Source organism: Nicotiana sylvestris, chromosome 8, assembly GCF_000393655.2.
Source record: "Nicotiana sylvestris chromosome 8, ASM39365v2, whole genome shotgun sequence".
NCBI lineage: Eukaryota > Viridiplantae > Streptophyta > Magnoliopsida > Solanales > Solanaceae > Nicotiana > Nicotiana sylvestris.
The window spans coordinates 212716572-212738514 of NC_091064.1; the positions used below are offsets into that span (position 1 = coordinate 212716572).

The following is a 21943-nucleotide window of genomic DNA, read 5'->3' on the forward strand; positions in this document are numbered from 1 at the left end:
CATTCGCGATATTACATCATAGAAACAAGATATGTCATTAGTGTATAAATTACGAGCCTTTTCCCAAATTAAATAACATGTCTGGAATGGACGGAACAAGGGCATCAACTTGGAATCAATAGATTGCCATAGGATACTACATAACTGAGCATCGACCTTCTCTCAAAGTGTTTTGGCCTTTTCATCACCTTCGCTAGCTTTTTTTGTTAAATGATCTTGAACTCCTTGACCTTTACACCACAACTCGATAGACGAAGCCCAAGCTAAGTAGTTTGAACTTCCCATTAAAGGTTCTGAGGTAATCATAATATCGGAACTGCCAGAACCCGAATATTTAGACCCGAAAGCATCGACTCCCAAAGACATCATTGGATTGAAGTGAGGTCTATAAAATTATCACCAAATAACAGAAAGAATCAATTGAAAACTCACTGAAACAGATGAAGGAGACACTATTTTTTGCTGAAAAATTACTGTAGCTGCCGGAAAAAATCAGTGTAGTCACCGAAAAAACTTAAAGTGGTCGGAATCAAACGAAAACAGTATAGGTGGGGTCCGAATTGGTACACGACCCAAATGTTCTGAAGAATGTTTTCCAAAAAATGGTCAGAGGGTTCTGCACACTCCGGCGTGTGACCTCACGCGCGTGAGCTTCTGGTGGCGCGTGGGGCTTCTGTTGCCGGAGATTTTTCTGGGGTTTGGTCGTCGGACAGTGGCGACTCTTATGGTAGTGTTGGATCTTGCACAACACTGACAGAGACAACGCAAACACAAACAGCCTTGAAAAAGTTGCCAGAAAAAGGCTTCCGGTGACTGATTTCTCTTCCCGGAATCGGTGGAATTTGTGCACAGCGATAAATCTCTCACAATTGCTCTGATACCATATGAGAATGCACGGGAGAAAATATGATTGATATTATTCTCATATGTTAAACATGATACAATGAGCCCTATATATATATACATAACATGTCCTACTCCTAATACATATGGGATTAGGGTTACATAACTATTCTAACAAAAGAGTTAAACACAACAAAAAAATTGGAGAGTCTGTCAGATAGCCATTAGACCATCGCAGCATTGACAAATGGGGCTGAGAACGATCATCTATGACGCCATGACTCGAGGGTCATGGGAGCTCTTTATCACACTCCATGTGAGAATGCATGGGAGAAAATATGATTGATATTATTATCATATGTTAAACATGATACAATGAGTCGTATATATATATACATAACATGTCCTACTCCTAATACATATGGGATTAAGGTTATATAACTCTTCTAACAAAAGTTAAACACAAAAAAAAAAATTAAAGAGTCTGTCAGATAGCCATTAGACCATCGCAGCACCCACGGATGAGGCTGAGAACGATCATCTACAGCGTCATGACCCGAGGGCTATGGGAGCTGTTAATCACGCTCTGGTCTAATGGCTTTAATTCATCCACCAGACTTGGTTTTCTGTCTCCTTAGAACTCAAGGATACAGTGGTACGAGCCTATAGAACAGATCCTGTTCAAGTAAGGTCGTGAACTTCATCTTCGCCGTTCATTCTTGTAAAGGACCTCTTCGCGCAGTATATTGTCGATGTGGGAGAAAGAGACTGTCGTTTCACAGATGCGGTCCTTTTTGTGGTTAAGCCAGCCAGGTTTGCTCGTGTGATTAAAGTAATAATATTTGCCAAGTCCAAAATAAAGAGGGCAATAATTATTTAACAAACCACTATCGTCAAAATGGTCAAGGATCTTCGACAAATTAATGGAGGAGTTATTGTTATTTTAAAATCTGCATTAATTCTTTGACACCTTAATTTATAGTTTACAATTTTAATTTTTTATCCCTTAAAATCTGCATTAATTCTTTGACTCCTTAATTTCAAGTTTACAATTTTACTTTTTTATCCCTTTCTTGTTTACATATCTATGTTAAAGCCGGATGAGACATTTTTGCTTCTGTATTGATCTAGTTTTGCTCCAGAACTAATTGAAATGAAGAAATGCTACTCCTTCATTCTAGTTGTAATAACACACGAAAGTTTTCAGTTATAAGCTGTGCGCTCGCTATATTGGTCAGAGTATTTGAAAATGTTTCGACTTACTGTGTAGTAATCTCGTTAATCTCAATTTTTAGGATATTTACTTTCTTGAAAAGAAAAATTACAAAATAATATGATAAACATATTTATCTAGATTATATTTCTAAAAAATAAAAAAGTACTAAGTGGCACAAGTTTTTCCTCTGACGTATAATACTCCGTAATTCAGCAACAAAAATATCTTTGTTTTCATGTAATATCAATAACAGAGATTCTTTTGGCCAAAGAATATGTTGCAGAATCTTGTATTTATACTCCCTCCGGTCCAAAATAAATAATTTTTTGGTTGTTTTCTCACATATTAAGAAATTCACCTTTTAACATTAATTAGCAGTGAAACTGACCATATTAACCTTTATTGTCTTTTCACATAAACACTCCTAACACATACTCTAACATTAATTACTCCAAGGACAATGTAGGAAAAAAATTAATTCATTCTTAGAAAAATCACTTATTTTGGATCACAAGAAAAAAGCCAAAAAATCACTTATTTTGGACCGGAGGGAGCACTATATCGATTACCAATTCCGATCATCATAAATGGTTCGCATCCACGTAAATCACATTACTCCCTCCGGTCCACAATAAGTGACCAATTTGCTTTTTAATTTTGGTTCAAAATAAATGTCCATTTATATAATCAAGAAAAAATTTAATTTGTTTTTTTAAATTACCCATGTACCCCTAAAAAGTCATTTACTCCTCACATTTGAGAAGAGAAGTAATTGCTACTATAACTATGGTGCAACATTTAATGAAGGGCAGTTTAGTCACACTAATTATTTTCGTCTAAAATTTAATATTTTCTTAATGGATGTATCCAAAGCAAATTGATCACTTATTGTGGACCGGAAGGAGTAGTTAAACTACTCCCATACCTTTTCAAAAGGATCTCAAATCTTAAATTTGGACAAGTCTTAAATCTCAATAATCTTAAATTTGGAAGAGAATATCTCCATAATCCCATTTCATGACATCCCAAAAATGAAATTTTATTACATTAGCCAGGTCAACAATTCAAATATACTAGGAGTACTAGAACTTAACTAACAGTATACTGCTAATATATTTCATTTACAATACTAAATTAATAATAACAATTCAAATAAAATAAAACAGATACGCAAGAAAAAGAAAAAAGGGAAAAGAACAAAAATCAGTAAGTTTAATAAGAACTTTAAGTTACAATTACAATACAACACTATTTTGTTTCAATTATGTACAAACAATTTTCTAACCAAAAATTCTTTTGCAGCTTGCAACCTAAATAGGTCCCATCTAACTAAAACATTGACTTAATTTCCCACATTTGTCTCTCTTTTTCAACTAGGCCAGCCCATCCCCTATTTTCCAATCCAATTATGGATCATTTTGAAAGCCACCTTTTTTCTCCTTTTCCACCGCTTTTTGTGGCCTTTTTTGTAAACCATAGTTTTCAAATATAGTGACCTTTTACAACAATGACCCACTCGCTGTTCCAGAAACTCCCAGAACCAACATTGATAATTACTTTCAATGTACACGTGTTCTTTTTCAACATCCTCATCTTCCTCGTTGCTCTAGCAAGTGCTTTTGTGGGGCCCAATTACTGGGGACCACTTCTTAATTTTTGTCTTTTTTGGTTCTCCATCTAATCATCAGCCTAATCGATCTATCCACGGCTGACCATCATGATGTCCGCTTCCTGAATCTAACGGCTCTGATTTCACGTCTGATCCGTGCAGCTGTACTTGATCCTGCACTCTTCCTTCCCTTTCAGATTCTTCTTCGCTGCTTCTCCTCACGCGCTTTACCCCAATTGATACTCCAAACAATCGCGGGCTTATATCTTCCTCAGCCTTAACACCGCTGCATTCCGCCGGTGTAGCGGTGGCTCCGCCGTCCATATCCGCCGCAACCTGACCTGCGGGAAGCAATTCGAGAGCTCTTCCATCTGGAATTCCTGCCAGTGTCTCTGATGGATTCCCTGTGTAATTCGACATCAGATTGTATACGTTATTGCATAAGCTTCTTAACCGATTTAATTCCTGACTCAATTGTGCATTCTCTTTCCTCAACCGTTCATTCTCTTCCAGAAGCTCCGGTGTCGTTGTGCACGTGGTGGTCCGTAACACCGCCACTGCGGCAGCAGTAGCCGCCGGCGACGAATTTGACGACAACACCTGCTCGTCACCGGAGTTTGACGGAGATACCAACCGCACTGCCGGTGCCACCGCTATCGTCACCGCTTGTGTTGCATTCACAGCTACTGTCGGTGAAACCGCAGTAACGGCAGTCCCTGCCGGTGAGATTTTCCGGCGTTGAATGTCACGAAGAAGTCCTTTTTCTCCTCTCCGGAAACAATCATTCGCGAATTCCCATCGATCAGGTACAACTTTTCTGAATCCCTAAACAATAATTTCACAAAACAAGTTAATCAATGTAAACAGAATAACCAAAAAAAGGACTAAAAAATCAGACTTTTTTAATTAAGAATATAAGAATCTTACGTAAGTATTAAGCTGCCGAACGAAACTGGAGAAATTATTATGCTTAAAATATTTAGGAAGCAAATCCCTAGCAAATTCAGCAGGCTTCCAAACAATGAACGTCGTTCCATCTTCATTCCACGAGATCAACTCGTCGATGGCAGGATCATCGACGAGTTGATAAGTTTTCGTCAGAAATGGCGTCGGAAGAGATTTCTGATTCTCACCGGCGGTAGATTCGCCGGTTTGTTCAAACGGCGACGGCACCATGACATCCACTGCTACTTCTATTACAGATCCAAACCCAATGAGGTATTGAGAGAAAGCTGTGTTTTCGTTTTTTTGTTCTAGAACGTTCGTAGGAGGTTAATATAGAAGGAGAATTGAAAGAAAAAAATGGTTGATAAGGAGAAGGGAATGATAATAGTAGGGGTAAAATGGAGTTTAGGGTGTGAGGGGTAAACATGGGACCCACTAACTAATTTCTAGTTAGGAAGTCGCGAGAATGTACCTTAAAAATTTTGGAGGGGTAAAACCGTAAAAGTATTTTATTTTCCAGAAGGTTCTACGTTTCGTTAAGGTTCCAACATCATTAATGTTGTGTGTCTTTAATTCCCACTTATAAAATGTAGAAAAGAAAGAGTACGTGTCGGAGGAGTTATGAATTGCTTATTCTTACGTTAGAGATAAGGATGCTGGTGCTGTTAGATAAGTTTGAGAAGATTTATTATAATAAGTTTAAACCAAATTTTATACGAAATAGAAATAAAATTAAACTTATGTCTCAAAACTTGCTTTTTTAGTTCGAATCTCATAACGTCTTAATTTTAAATTCGCTACTATATTTAAGATAAATTATTGCTTTTAGAAAATCGTTTGATGAAAATGTGAGATGACGGGATAGTAATCAATATTATTTCTTTTCTTTTACCGTCGGTAATAGAAGAATTTGCTATTTCAACTTAGTAAAGATCTATATGATAGAGCTAAAGCAGTCATATTCATTAATTTACTAATCTAAAGTACGGATTGCTAGCTTTTACTAGCTTAAGAATTTAAAATTCCTTTCCATGCAACCTTTTCTAAATATAATTATTGCCATATTTGTCATTGTTATGAAACTTTTGTTATTGGTTGGTGGGGCGGGTGGGGGGGGGGGGGAGGTCGTGTTTGTAGTTAATTGGAAAGAAGAATGTAGACGAGAGAAGTCATTCGATGGGGTATATGTCCTGTACCCGAGTGGCATAATGTAGATACTTTTTTAATGTAAATGTAATGTAGAGTTTCATTTTTGTGGTTGTAGCTCAATGTCCTTTTTATTGTTTATTTATGGAATTTAATTTTATTGATTTTAGCATGACATGGGTTCAGGGAAATCTCCTATAAGCTATTTTTATCTGAATTAAGTTATACTAGTAATATTATGATATTTCGGCCAATAGTCTTGCAAGAAAGTTGAATTTGTTCCTTACTAATTTTCACTTATTTTTCCAAAAACGAAATATGAGATTGAAATAGTTAAGAATTAAATAAGTCTTATAAAGCTATATTTGTCTTTCCTTGGGTTTAATCCGCTTTTGATTTGCTGACCCCTCTTCTCTTGTCTTTTATCTTCTTGGTAGAATAAATGGCTTTTTCCCCAAGTGTACAAGTCCAAGTAATAGAAAATTTTGCATGTTTTTTTACTAAGTGTACAAGTTCAAGTGACACAAAAATTCAGATATTGATGTACAACAGTAATAAGTACGCCTCAATCTCTATAAGATTTGTACTTTTTCCGTCTCATATTATGTGTCATAATTTTCTTATATATGGCCCTTAAGAAAAATTAGTTATGATGAGATTTTGACTACTTTACCCTTATGAATATTTTCTAAATTTATGTGTCATCTCCATTAATGACATTATCCATATTTTTACTAAATGTGAATGCAATTGATTTGCTTTATAGAATGTATGAGAGGCACCTAGGATAAAATTTAAAAATTAGTAAAATTAACTCTTCCAACATAGAATTGATTTGCATGAAATAGAATTCATCTTTCCTTCAAAACATTTTCAAACGAGTGATTTGAAAATTTTCCAACTAAAATTATTCTGGAGCCAAAAAAATCAACTTGAAAGTTACTTTAGTTCCATTTGAAGATTTAAGATTCCCCACCTTAAATTTCCTATAAAAAAGAATGCTTCACTAAATTCTTGAAATGAACATGGATCCAACACAAAGTCATCAATTTCCATTAATCCAAATAGATCTAAATATGCCAGCTGAAGTTCATGTTGCTAATGGTGTTAGACCACAAATTCCTGATCTAAATATTACTACAGATGCCATTCCTGGCCAAAATATTGAATCTGCCTATCGAAGAGTTAGAACATCTTCTATGAATCAATTGTTTTTGGATTTAAATACAGAGCCAAGTTGCGAAAATGATACAGTACCATTTGGAGGTATGCAGTTATCACAAGATGAGCTATCACTGCAAGAGCCAAATATAAATATTGGTATGATCAAATTATCATACCAATATATTCTTTCATTATAATTAATCTAGCAGAATTTTCTTTATATATTCTTTCATTATCATGTACTCTAGCAGAATTTTGATTTGAATAGACTTTATAATTTTTTTTGGTATTTACAGTATTGATTGCATTAGTGTAAACATGATTAAAGTGTTTAAGATAACAAGGTTGAATTTTTGGTATTTGAATAAAATTATCCATAATTAAGGTATTTGTGGTCTTCTAGGATAATTATTATTAAGGGTAAAAAAGAAAAAATATAATCAATTTTGTCTTGAACTTCTAAAATGACAAATAATTTGAGACAACAATTTTTAGTAACTACGACTGTTAATATGAGACGGATGGAGTATATTCATATTCATATGACATAAAAATTTAAATGAGCTTTTTTCCCTGATATATTTATAGAACTTATTTTTCTCAAATAGAATGATGAGATTCTAAGTAGAGCTGTCAATATGGGCTGGCCCGGTCCAGCCTAGCCCAGCCTATGCGGGCTTTGGCATTTGACGGACTAGGCTGGGCTGGCCCACTAATTTGATGGGCTTTAAAATGGTCAGCCCAACCCAGCCCTATATGGGCCACGGGCCGACCCATCATTTTTAAAGTTATTATTTAATTTTTTAAAAATTTAAGTTTTAACCTAATATATATATATATATACACACACACACCCCACACAAAGTTTATAAACTAGGGCTGTCAAATTTGGCCCAAGCCCAAATGACCCGCCCAACCCGCCCAAGGTTGGGTTGGTTATTGACCCGCCCATTTATTGAACTTAGCTCATCTTGACCCAACTCATCTCAACCCAATTAAAGTTGGGCTAATTTTTAGCCCAAATTGATCCATGCGCAAGTTTGTCAAAATATCTTAGAAATAATTTTATTTTTTGTTTAATATTTTAAATATGACCATAACAAAAGCAAAAAAGCCTTATTTAGTAATTATACAATTTATAAGAAAATTGTAACACCCCAAAATTTTTACAATATTTGCATTCTTGATTGAGCATTTTTTTATAACGAGGAAATATTTTACTTTGCACTTCCTAAATATAGAATGGTCAATATATGAAAATTTCTTACTTTAGGTTGTGTTAATATTGGCAATGAAGTTCCATGGTGTTGCTATATGTAACACTTAATATTATTTTGACGAGTTGTTAGTAAATATAGTATATAATTAAGTTTTGGGTTTCCAACCTTTTGTATTTATCTAAGAATATTTAGTAGTTGGTGAACCATTTTATTTCATATTTGTCCATAAACTCCCTATTCCTCTACTCTTCATAAATAAAGAAGAATAACTATCTACCTCTGTCTCTCTTTCTATCTCTATCTTTCTATTTCTATCTCTCTCTCTCTCCTCCGTAAGAACAAGAAGCTGAAGTTTCATCAAAAAAACAAAACCATGGATTTTTACTAAATCAACGCACAAAATTCGTTTTTGGTGAAGATCAAGTTGCTCCTCTTGGTAAGTTTCTAAACTCGTTTTTATACTAGACACCTACTAGTATTTTCTATATATCTTTTTGTACAGAGCTCCGATTTAAGTGATCCAGGACTTTATGGAAAGGTATTTCATAAATCTATAATTTTTATGAAGGAACCAAAATCTAGTTTTGTTGGTATATACCTGAAAAAGGGTCAAAAAGTACAGGACAGGTGTTGCCCAGATTTTCAGTTCTTGAAATACTCCATATACTGCTGTTAGTAATTTTAGCATAACTTTTTGTTCAAAATTGATATGGTGGTGATTCAAGATGTTCTGAAACGGTAAGACATAGATCTACAACTTTTGTGAAGACTATAAGGTCTAGTTTGTCCGTATAGATCTTCAAAACTGAGTCACAACTCGGAACAGTGATACTGTCCAGAATTTCTGTTTCAAACGTTTTTGGGTAATTTTCACCAATATCATGTTTAGTTGACTTGTTAAATCACTGAATTTATTTAGATATTTGATTATGTATTTAAGGTATATAAACCCTTGAAAAAAAAAATCAAAGGGGAAGTGTTTGAGGAAGTGGACAGATTTGGTTTGCTTACGGCGTAGACGATTCGAACGTCCCCAAGTTGTGATTGAACTGTTTTGTGGTAAAACACCAAGGTTTGCGTATAAACTTGTACTCTTTTTGCTTGCTGGAAATATGTTGAAATAACTTGATATTTTATTTTTCTTGTCTTCGAATTATATTGTTATATTCGGATTATATCAATCTTGTAAGAAATTTGCTAAATCTCCCATTCGTACGGATTGTTTGTTCATTTTGCATTCTTGTTGGGACTTTGTCCTTCTTGTGGAAGTGACTTGGTCACTCACTTGGCATGCCTCTTGATTCGGATCTTTTGTCATCTTGACTTTGGATTTGTAGTTCGTCTAGAATTATGGAACTTGTCCGTGTTAAGTACGAACTAGGAAGCCATTTTTAATATGGTTCTTGATTCTCTTGTCTATTGGGTTTTGACCCTACTTGATTTGGGGCTTCGGTCCATCTTGATATCTGATTATGCTTAGTGTGATGGCATGACGTACATATTGGGCGAAAAATGGATATTTGGTATACTTCCTTAAATTGATAGTATACACTTTCTAGACTCTTGAACATTGTTATTGATATTTGGAAACACTTCAAAGTTTGATATTGGTATGTTTGATATATTTGTTCACTTATTTTAAATTATATTAAATTGAGCTAACTATGATTGAAAAGGGGAATTGGAGAATTTAATGACTTCAAGCCTAAAGTTTATACACCACTAAGCTTTATGCTTAGCGATAGTTGTTTTCTATCGTAGGAAATGTTCGGGATGAAATCTGAAGATGGCCAGGGTGAAGTAGTCTCTTTGGGAGAATTTATGGAGATCACATTTGCATATGCACCTTGGTTTGCATAGTTTTGGGATGTGTACATGATATATATATATATATATATATATATATATATATATATATATATATATATATATATATATATATATATATATATATATATATATATATGTCACACTTATGGAGGCTTGTTGGATTTTAAAGGCCAAAATCTTGTAGCTTGAATTTGTAACCTATTTTATTGTATTAGGGTATTTTAATAACTCAAGACTTGTAATATGCTGAATTTACGCTTTCTCTTGTAAATATGTAGAAAAGGAGAAAACTAGTTTCCTTTGTTTTTTATATATACCCGATAGTTTGAAATTTATGTACAATATAAACTTGCGGTGATTTTGAATGATTGTATAAATCAGTTAGGAAATTGTTTTAATCTGTTAATGTTTTGACATTGTATTTCATTTAAAATACAATTATGGTGTATTTATATAAAAAAAATATATTGCACTTTCAACCTTTTCCCATGGGCCTGCTTCCGCTACTAAAATTATTCTAAATATTTTTATTAATATCTCTTTTAATATTTTGTAAGTAGGAAATTAGATTTGTTTTCCTAAGTAGTACCCTCCTAAAGGGGTTGCTACAAGTTTTGGTATCAGAGTCACGGTTTGTGATTCTAGGATTTGTTTTGTTGTGATGGTACCTAGTATTTGTTGTTATTTCCTTTCTTTAAAATGACTTGGAGTTTATAAATTTTTGCATACTTGTTTAATTTAATTTATTGTATTTTGTGTGCATACGCATCATGTACATGTCCCTAATGCAGTGTGATCTTATCTTTTATAGGATTTTTAATATGGTCTCTTCTTCGAATAGAGCTGTTGAATCCGTTGATGAAAGTCAGGCCCAGTATAATGTCATGCCTCACCTTCAGGGAGGAAATGAGGAACCCTTGCCTGACCTAAATCATCCTCGTGTTAGTGGAAATGAAATGGGCAGTAACCCAAGAGCAATGAGTCATAATACTCCATTTATGACTCCCTCATTCCAGTAGATGGCTGAATTCTTTTGTCACTTAGCTGGGACAATGTCAGAACCTAGTGAAATGAATTTTGAGAAGATGAGAAAAATGAGCGGAGTTGAATTTGAAGGCACTACAGATCCCACGGTAGCTGAACAATGGCTCGAGCGCATGGAGAGGGTCTTTGAACAACTGGAGTGTACTAATGCTGCTAAATTTAAGTATGATATCTCTCTTTTACAAAAAGATGCCTATGATTGGTGGGTAAGTGTGCCAAATGCAAAAGCAAAACCTCCGGTGCTGACTTGGGATGACTTTGTGAAATCATTTCGTGCAAAATATGTTCCCCCTGTCTATTGTGATGCTAAAAAGAAAGAGTTTATGAATTTAAGACAAGGGAGTATGTCTATTGCAGAATATCAACAAAACTTCTCAGGCTTTCTCGCTATGCTAAAGGTATTATTGATGGTGAAAGAGACAAGTGCAGAAGATTTGATGAAGGTTTGAATGGTTACATTCGAAAATCAGTGGCAATCTTACAACTTGATGATTTTTCCAAGCTGATTTCAGCTGCACTTACTTGGGAAAGAATTAACAAGGAAGAAGCTAGTAGGAGAGAAAACAAGTTTAGGAAGGGTAATTCAGAATATGGCGGTCCATCCAAAAAGGGAAAGTTTGACTATTCCAAGACCGAGAGTGCACATAAATCATTACATCATAAGCAGAATAAGTCAAATTTTTCTACTGCCAGTACTCCAAGTTATGGCCAAGGCAAAACTCATACACCTACTCGTGCACAGTACGGGAAGAATCATTATGGTGCATGTAGACGAGCTTCTAGTGCTTGTTTTAATTGTGAAAGTATGGATCATAAAGTGAAAGATTGTCCTAATCCTAATCCTCTTTCTTATACACATACAGAAGGATCAGTTCAAAAGCCTGTCACTACTCATTCTCAAGCTAATAGTAGTGCTAGACCTCGAAATATGCAAGCAACGGGTTCGAGTGTAGCTAATCAGGCTGGTGGGTCGAGAGCTGCTGCACGAGTTTATGCTATGAGATAGAAGAATGACCAGGATGGTCCGGATGTAGTTGCTGGTAAATTTCACTTATTTGGCATATCTGTTGTTACATTATTTGATCATGGATCTTCGCACTCTTATGTTTGCTCATCACTTGCATTTTCCGATACTGTTAAATATGTGAGACTTGACTTTGATGTGCTGGTCACGAGTCCATTAGGTCTAACAGGATTTACCGAGATTGTCCATTCATGATTCAAAATCTGGTATTCCCTGTCGACTTGCTTGAAATGCCCTTCCGAGACTATGATGTTATTGTTGGCATGGATTGGCTCCATAGGCACCATGCATTGGTTGATTGTAGGTTGAAGTAAGTGACATTTAAAACTCCTGCATATTCACACATGGTAGTTCTAGGAGAAAGATCATTGACATCTAATATTATTTTTGCGGTCTTGGCAAGGAAGATGATTTGTCAAGGTTGTGATGCCTATCTTGCTCATATAGTCGATACACGATTGGGGAGTCCAAGTCTTAAGGACATACCAACTGTGTGCGACTTTCCTGATGTATTTCCTGATGATCTTCCTGGGTTGCCTCCAGAAAGGGAGATTGAATTTCCTATAGATCTTGTCCCTGGAACTACTCCTATTTCTATCGCTCCTTATAGAATGGCTCCAGCTGAATTAAAAGAGTTGAAGGATCAATTGCAAGAACTTTTTGAGAAAGGTTTTATCCGTCCCAGTATTTCACCTTGGGGAGCTCCTGTTTTATTTGTGAAAAAGAAAGATGGCACCCTTAGGCTTTGTATTGATTATCGACAGCTGAACAAGGTAACAATCAGGAACAAATACCCACTGCCTAGAATCGATGACTTGTTTGACCAACTGAAGGGTGCCAGCTTATTCTCAAAAATTGACTTGAGGTCTGGATATTATCATTTGCGTGTGAGGGAGCAAGATGTTCCTAAAACTGTTTTCAGGACCAGGTATGGCCATTATGAATTTTTGGTAATGCCATTTCGTTTGACAAATGCTCCTGCTACATTTATGGATCTAATGAACCGTGTATTCAAGCCTTATCTCGATCAATTTATGGTGGTGTTTATTGATGACATTTTAGTCTATTCCAAGAATAGAGAAGATGATGATAAGCATATCTGAATTGTCATGCAAGTTCTGAAAGAGAGACAACTCTACGCGAAGCTTTCCAAATGTGAATTCTGGCTGAATGAAGTGGCTTTTTTAGGGCACATTGTATCATCTGAAGGTGTGAAGGTTGATCCTAGTAAGATTCAAACTATTGTTGATTGGAAACTCCCTAAAACTCCAACTGAGATAAGAAGTTTCTTGGGTTTAGCAGGATACTACAGAAGGTTTGTGAAGGGCTTCTCTATTATAGCTTCTCCCTTGACCAAACTTTTGGGGAAAGACGCCAAATTTGTATGGGATGACAAGTGTCAAGAGAGCTTTGAAAAGCTCAAATCCTTATTGACACAAGCTCCAATACTTTCTTTGCCAGGCTGAAGGAAAAGATTATGTGGTATACAGTGATGCATCTCATCGTGGCTTGGGTTGTGTTTTGATGCAAGAAGGGAAAGTAATTGCTTATGCCTCTCGAAAGTTGAAATCACATGAGTTGAATTATCCCACTCACGATCTTGAACTTGCTGCCATTGTTTTTGCCTTAAAATTTTGGAGGCATTACTTATACGGAGAGAAGTGTCACATATTTACTGATCACAAGAGTTTGAAGTACTTGGGTACACAAAAAGAGTTGAACTTGAGACAGCGTAGATGGCTTGAACTCATCAAAGATTATGATTGCACGATTGATTATCATTCTGGTAAAGCCAATGTGGTTGCAGATGTGTTGAGTCGCAATTCTCTTGCAACTTTAACTCTAAGTCCATTGCCTTTGCTTCTTGAATTAAGAGCCATGAATGTTTGCCTTTCATTTAATTCAAATGGTTCTATCATTGCTAATTTGCAAGTCAAGCCAGTCTTACTTGAGCAAGTCCAAGAAGCACAGAAGTTAGATGAGAAACTGGTGAAACGGGTTGAAGAAGTCCAAAATGGGAGAGAATCAAATTTTTCATTAAGGAAAGATGGTACCTTATTTTATAAAAATAGGTTGTATGTTCCTAATGATGATGAATTGAGAAAGCAGATCTTAATTGAAGCACATAGTTCACCTTATGCAATGCATCCTGGAGGTACTAAAATGTATCGGACCATTAAGGAGCACTATTGGTGGAGTGGTATGAAGAAAGACATTGCAAAGTTCATTTCTAAATGCTTGGTATGTCAACAAATAAAGGCTGAACATCAAGTCCCAGCTGGTCTCCTACAACCTTTGTCAATACCTGAATGGAAATGGAAAGGATAACGATGGACTATGTTTCTGGACTTCCACGCACTCAAAGAAATCATGATGCAATTTGGGTCATTGTAGATAGACTGACTAAGAGTGCTCAATTCTTGGCAGTCAGAATGGACTACTCACTGGAACGTTTAGCAGAATTGTACATTAATGAGATTGTGAAGTTACATGGAATCCCTGTTTCTATTGTGTCTGATAGAGATCTAAGGTTTACATCCAGATTTTGGTCTAGCTTGCAAGAAGCTTTGGGTTCCAAGGTGAATTTTAGTACCGCTTTCCATCCACAAACAGACGGCCAGTCTGAAAGGGTAATACAAATCTTGGAGGATATGCTTCGAGTCTGCATTATTGAGTTTAAGGATAGTTGGGACAAACATTTGGCCCTAATAGAATTTGCTTATAATAATAGCTACCAATCAAGTATAGGTATGCCTCCTTATGAAGCTTTATATGGGAGAAAATGTAGAACGCCTCTTTGTTGGAATGAGGTTGGTGAAAGAAAATTTGTGGGTCCTGAGATTGTGCAACAAACTGAAGATAAGGTAAAAATCATCAAGGATCGTTTGAAAATTTCTTCAGACAGACAAAAGTCCTATGCTGATCTTAAAAGGCGTGAAATTGAGCATTAGGTGGGCGATAAGGTATTTTTAAAGGTTTCTCCATGGAAGAAGATTATGAGATTTGGCCAAAAAGGTAAACTTAGTCCTCGATTCATTGGACCTTATGAAATACTTGAAAGAATTGGTCCGGTTGCATATAAGCTAGCTTTGCCACCTGAATTAGATAAGATCCACAACGTCTTTCATGTTTCTATGCTTCGAAAATAATGCTCAGATCCATATCATGTTCTTCATATTGAGTCTATTGAGGTTAATCCTGATTTGACATATGAAGAAGAACCAATCCAAATCTTAGCGCGTGAGATAAAAGAGATTAGAAATAAGAAAATCCCATTAGTGAAGGTTCTTTGGAGAAATCATTCAGGCGAAGAAGCTACCTGGGAGCGAGAAGAGGATATGCGAGTTCAATATCCACATTTGTTTCGGGACTAGTACAAGGTAAATTTCGAGACAAATTTTTTTTTTTAGGGAAAGAGAGTTGAAACACCCCAAATTTTTTACAATATTTGCATTTTTTGATCGAGCATTTTTTAATAACGAGGAAATATTTTACTTTGCACTTCCTAAATATAGAATGGTCAATATATGAAAATTTCTTACTTTAGGTTGTGTTAATATTGGCAATGAAGTTCCATGGTGTTGCTATATGTAACACTTAATATTATTTTGACGAGTTGTTAGTAAATATAGTATATAATTAAGTTTTGGGTTTCCAACCTTTTGTATTTATCTAAGAATATTTAGTAGTTGGGGAACCATTTTATTTCATATTTGTCCATAAACTCCCTATTCCTCTACTCTTCATAAACAAAGAAGAATAACTATCTACCTTTGTCTCTCTTTCTATCTCTATCTCTCTCTCTCCTCCGTAAGAACAAGAAGCTGAAGTTTCATCAAAAAAACAAAACCATGGATTTCTACTAAATCAACGCACAAAATTCGTTTTTGGTGAAGATCAAATTGCTCCTCTTGGTAAGTTTCTAAACTCGTTTTTATACTAGACACCTACTAGTATTTTCTACATATCTTTTTGTACAGAACTCCGATTTAAGTGATCCAGGACTTTCTGGAAAGGTATTTCATAAATCTATAATTTTTATGAAGGAACCAAAATCTAGTTTTGTTGGTATATACCTGAAAAGGGTAAAAAATTATAGGACAGGTGCTGCCCAAATTTTCAGTTCTTGAAATACTCCATGTACTGCTGTTAGTAATTTTAGCATAACTTTTTGTTCAAAATTGATATTGTGGTGATTCAAGATGTTCTAAAACGGTAAGATATAGATCTACAACTTTTGTGAAGACTATAAGGTCTAGTTTGTCCGTATAGATCTTCAAAACTGAGTCACAACTCGGAACAGTGATACTGTCCAAAATTTCTGTTTCAAACGTTTTTGGGTAATTTTCACCAATATCATGTTTAGTTGACTTGTTAAATCACTGAATTTATTTAGATATTTGATTATGTATTTAAGGTATATAAACCCTTGAAAAAAATCAAATGGGAAGTGTTTGAGGAAGTGGACAGATTTGGTTTGCTTACGGCGTAGACGATTCGAACGTCCCCAAGTTGTGATTGAACTGTTTTGTGCTAAAACACCAAGGTTTGCGTATAAACTTGTACTATTTTTGCTTGCTGGAAATATGTTGAAATAACTTGATATTTTATTTTTCTTGTCTTCAAATTATATTGTTATATTCGGATTATATCAAGTCTTGTAAGAAATTTGCTAAATCGCCCATTCGTACGGATTGTTTGATCATTTTGCATTCTTGTTGGGACTTTGTCCTTCTTGTGGCAGTGACTTGGTCACTCACTTGTCATGCCTCTTGATTCGGATCTTTTGCCATCTTGACTTTGGATTTGTAGTTCGTCTTGAATTATGGAACTTGTCCGTGTTAAGTACGAACTACGAAGCCATTTTTAATATGGTTCTTGATTCTCTTGTCTATTGGGTTTTGACCCTACTTGATTTGGGGCTTCGGTCCTTCTTGATATCTGATTATGCTTAGTGTGATGGCATGACGTACATATTGGGCGAAAAATGGATATTTGGTATACTTCCTTAAATTGATAGTATACACTTTCTAGACTCTTGAACATTGTTATTGATATTTGGAAACACTTCAAAGTTTGATATTGGTATGTTTGATATATTTGTTCACTTGTTTTAAATTATATTAAATTGAGCTAACTATGACTGAAAAGGGGAATTGGAGAATTTAATGACTCCAAGCCTAAAGTTTATACACCACTAAGCTTTATGCTTAGCGATAGTTGTTTTCTATCGTAGGAAATGTTCGGGATGAAATCTGAAGATGGCCAGGGTGAAGTAGTCTCTTTGGGAGAATTTATGGAGATCACATTTGCATATGCACCTTGGTTTGCATAGTTTTGGGACGTGTACATGATATACATGATATATATATATATATATATATATATATATATATATGTCACACTTATGTTATTTGGAGGCTTGTTGGATTTTAAAGACCAAAATATTGTAGCTTGAATTTATAACCTATTTTATTGTATTAGGGTATATTAATAACTCAAGACTTGTAATATGCTGAATTTACACTTTCTCTTGTAAATATGTAGAAAAGGAGAAAACTCGTTTCCTTTGTTTTTTATATATACCCGATAGTTTGAAATTTATGTACAATATAAACTTGCGGTGATTTTGAATGATTGTATAAATCAGTTAGAAAATTGCTTTAATGTGTTAATATTTTGACATTGTATTTCATTTAAAATAAAATTATGGTGTATTTATATATAAAAAAAATATATTGCACTTTCAACCTTTTCGCATGGGCCTTCTTCTGCTACTAAAATTATTCTAAATATTCTTATTAATATCTCTTTTAATATTTTGTAAGTAGGAAATTAGATTTGTTTTCCTAAGTAGTACCCTCCCAAAGGGGTTGCTACAAAAATAACACATATTAATTAAAGTTTAATAAGAGTTGGGCGGGTTGGGTTATGACCCGAATTTTAACCCATCTTGATCCAACCCATCTTAGCCCAAGTAACTTTTGGGCGAGTCATTTGACCCGCCCAATTATTAACTCAACCCATTTTGACCCGCCCAAAATTGACCCAACCCGCCCATTTGACACCCCTACTATAAACATACTTGTTGCTTGTTGGATAGAAAGTTTTTGCAAAACTTAATCACCTTTGACATTGTTCTAATAGATTACTATAAAACACAAAAAATGAGGACAATATTCATTCATTAAAAGTCAATACTCAAAACAAACTACTCAAAAATATCTTCAAGGTGCTCATGACATATCCAACACCAACAGATCATCTTTATTAAGCACATTTGAATCCTCTTATAAAACAAAGATGTCTTAACATATTTATTTTCATCTAAATCTATAATTATATGCAAAGTTAATTAGTTAAACATTAAGAAATAACTAAAATTTTAAGAACAAAAAATATTTAAATTCACATAAAATAATATTACAAGTTTGAGAGTGGACTACTCTTTTTGTTATTTTTAGTTACCTATATTTTTTATATTTTTATTAAATACGTTTATTTAGCTCACGGGCCAGCCCAACCCAGCCTCGGTCAAGCCTCATGAGCCACGGGGCTTACTTGGGCCGGGCTTAAAAGCCTCGTTTTTAAATGGGCTCCAAAAATCTTATCTCAACCCTATTAAATCACCGGCTGAGCTGGGTCGGCCCAACGGGCCAAGCCTATATTGGCGACTCTAATTCTTAAGCACTAGGATCAAACATCAATTCCTATAATATCTTGAAAATAATCATTTCTCTAAAACGAAATTCCACAAAAGAGGAACATTGAACAAAGGAATACATCTTGAAGTGCGAAAAGGAAAATTCCGAAACTGGGCCGGGTATTGTAAAGAACAAATTGGGCTGTAGCCCAAAAGGGACACTAAGGACCCTTTATATAAGCCCAAGTGAGAACGAGTGCTGCATAAGTCGACCTGGTTGTTATCAGAATGATAAGAATAAGGATATCGTTCTCTTTCGCTACGAGCAGATTGATAGCAGCTAAGGTGGAGAACACAAGCATAAGAAGGTAAAAGACCTAACTCTCTACAAAGTAAAAAAATTCTATTAGTGCTGTACTTAGAATGTTATAGTGGAAATGCGTAGGTGTTAGAGATGAGAGTTGAGTTCAGTTTTCGTTGGATTGGTCGCCATGTGTTTGACAAAATGTCTGCTTTAGTAGTTTCTGGTTTCTCGGTGTTCAACAAATGGAAAAATTAGTCCTGTATGATTAGTGAGACTTATAAAAGTTTCTGCTTTGGCAGGCTTCACTTTACTTCCAATCTTATCTGGTCTTGCTCTTAAAGAGTGCAGAAATTATTTTTTGAAGATCAGTTCTTCCGCTCGCGGACTTAAAAGACAAAATTTAATATTGGAATGAGATAAGCACGAAGAACTCTGTTTAATTAGGGAGGGGAAGGCACCACTCAGCACCTACGGTGCGTTTCATATAACAGACACCAACTAGTTGTTATTGAGACATAGTTGGTTGATTGATTGATTGAGTTATGTTTCATATGCCTTTCGCTCTGATGCTTTTTGCTTTCTATATTAGTTTGAACTTTTTTTTTTTCTCAAAGAGGGATATTACAGCAAAAAAGAGACATACCTATGTCACTACATCTCAATTTCTAGTAAAAAGAATGCTGATTTGCTAAATCTTAATTTTACTTGTTATAGGTCCTAACGTTGTTATTTATATCTGATATTTTAACGTTCTTGTTGCAGTCTGATCGGTGAGGATAGTACACTGCTTAAGAGGATTTTGGCATTGTAAATAGTCATATCAAATTTGAGTTCTTCCTTGAGATAGCAACTGAGAAAACAAGTGCTAGAAAAATCATGCCTGTTTTAGTGCTAACAAGGGCCCTCTTGTTAGTTGGTGATTCTTTATCTTTGAGGAATGTTTCACAGTTTACAAGGATAGCTCCATTTCGAGACAAGGTCCGCTTTTTAAGTGACAGTGGATCCCTCACTCTAGCTAGCCTTGGATTGAAGAATGAAGTTAAGACAGTAAGTGCAAATGAGAAAAATAAGCTCCAGAAGGGTGTTTCAACAATTGAGGTCCCCAAGAGCAGAGTGAAGAAAAAAGTTAGTGGCAATAAAACAGGATTGATTAAGGAGAGAAACCCCATAGATATAAAGACTGCACCATTTGCTGCAGAATCATTTTCAGAGCTTGGCCTTCCACCTTTGTTGGTCGAAAGGCTAGAGAAGGAAGGCTTTATGGTTCCAACTGATGTTCAGGCTGCTGCAGTTCCAACTGTTCTTAAAAATCACGATGTTGTGATTCAGTCATACACAGGTTCAGGAAAAACACTAGCTTATGTCCTTCCCATACTGTCTCAAGTTGGTCCATTGAGTGGGGAGATTTCAAATGGCTCTGAAACTGGGAACAAAGTGGGCATCGAAGCAGTAATAGTAGCTCCTTCAAGGGAACTTGGCATGCAGATTGTCAGGGAAGTAGAAAAGCTATTAGGACCAGCGGACAAGAAACTAGTCCAGCAGCTTGTAGGGGGTGCAAACCGATCGAGACAGGAGGAAGCTCTGAGGAAAAATAAGCCTGCCATCGTAGTGGGGACACCTGGACGGATAGCCGAGATTAGTGCAGCTGGAAAGCTTCCTACCCATGGTTGTCGTTACTTGGTATTGGATGAAGTTGATCAGCTCCTTGCTGTCAATTTCCGGGAGGACATGCAGCGGATATTAGACCATGTGGGGAGAAGACCTGGTGCACGCAGGGGAGAGTCAAATAGTCCACTTGTCAAGCGATCTGCGCGTCAGACTATCATGGTGTCTGCAACAGTGCCTTTCTCAGTTATAAGAGCAGCAAGAAGTTGGGGTTGCGATCCACTTCTCGTCCAAGCCAATAAAGTCGTCCCGCTCGAGTCTGTCCCTCCTTCTGGACCTGTTAATATCCCAGGAACACCACCTACTGCTAGTTCAAGCTCAAATGTACAAGTTATGCCTAGTGTTCAGAGCTTACCCCCTAATTTGCAGCATTATTACACTATTACCAGGATACAGCACAAAGTTGATATGTTGAGAAGGTGTGTGCATGCTCTGGATGCCAAGTGTGTGATAGCTTTTATGAACCACACAAAACAACTAAAAGATGCTGTCTTCAAACTAGAAGCTCGTGGTATGAAAGCTGCAGAGTTACATGGTGATCTCAGCAAACTTGTAAGATCAACTATCTTAAAGAAGTTCAGAAATGGGGAGGTCAGGGTGCTGCTAACAAATGAGCTTTCAGCTAGAGGCTTGGATTTACCTGAATGTGATCTTGTAGTTAATCTGGGCTTACCTACTGACTCAGTTCATTATGCACATCGAGCTGGCCGTACAGGTAGGCTTGGCCGCGAGGGCACGGTAGTGACCATATGTGAGGAGCCAGAAGTCTTTGTAGTAAAAAAACTGCAGAAGCAGCTTTCCCTCTCCATTCAGGCTTGTGAGTTTTCTGATGGAAATCTTGTCATTACAGAAGATTAATCTACATAGCACATGCTTCTTTCAAATTCTTACTAGTCAAATCACTTAAGACAACTGGATTTTGTATACTAATGGTGGGAGCTGGAAATGTTGTTGCCTGCCACTACATGTCAATTCAGATGAGATTTTGCCTTCTACAGAATGTGCCGAGGCAGTCTACATTGGATCTGATGGTATTGTGAAGAAGTTGCTTCAACCTCTACTTATTTAGAATCATATATGTAAGTCATCTGAGACAATTGTTATTCTAGATGTGCCGGATATTAGTAAATAGATGCTGAAAAATACTATGTGATTTATTGTTCCTAATGTTGAAATGGCGACAACAGTAGGTTTTTAGCTGACCTACTTCTTTGTTCATCAAGGTTGACTGTTTTGGGTATATGGAATGGCTAGTGTTTTATAGTATTGATAATAATTTCGTTCTCGATG

The 21943-nt window shown here is 35.8% G+C and overlaps 2 protein-coding genes and 1 non-coding gene across 4 annotated transcripts; 1 reads left to right on the forward strand and 2 right to left on the reverse strand.

Annotated features, from left to right (window-relative positions):
* Positions 1–1324: 1324 nt before the first annotated feature.
* Positions 1325–1538, reverse strand: LOC138876709 (small nucleolar RNA U3). The gene has a single exon (XR_011402048.1). It is a non-coding gene; the product is annotated as a small nucleolar RNA U3 (small nucleolar RNA).
* A 1715-nt stretch (positions 1539–3253) lies between these two features.
* On the reverse strand, positions 3254–4979 carry LOC104213178 (heat stress transcription factor B-2b). 2 transcript variants are annotated; one of them, XM_009762619.2, is made up of 2 exons: positions 4596–4979; positions 3254–4493 (listed from the first exon to the last, which is right to left on the reverse strand). In XM_009762619.2, the coding sequence occupies exons 1-2, from the start codon at positions 4842–4844 to the stop codon at positions 3744–3746; spliced, it is 999 nt and encodes a 332-aa protein (XP_009760921.1). In that variant the 5' UTR covers positions 4845–4979; the 3' UTR covers positions 3254–3743. The 2 variants fall into 2 exon arrangements, with proteins under 2 accessions (XP_009760921.1, XP_070011621.1); XM_070155520.1 differs by having other exon boundaries at positions 3254–4485; positions 4596–4731.
* Positions 4980–18953: 13974 nt separating this feature from the next.
* On the forward strand, positions 18954–21938 carry LOC104213974 (DEAD-box ATP-dependent RNA helicase 47, mitochondrial). Its single transcript, XM_009763555.2, has 2 exons — positions 18954–19052; positions 19751–21938. The coding sequence occupies exon 2, from the start codon at positions 19865–19867 to the stop codon at positions 21509–21511; it is 1647 nt and encodes a 548-aa protein (XP_009761857.1). The 5' UTR covers positions 18954–19052; positions 19751–19864; the 3' UTR covers positions 21512–21938.
* Positions 21939–21943: the final 5 nt, after the last annotated feature.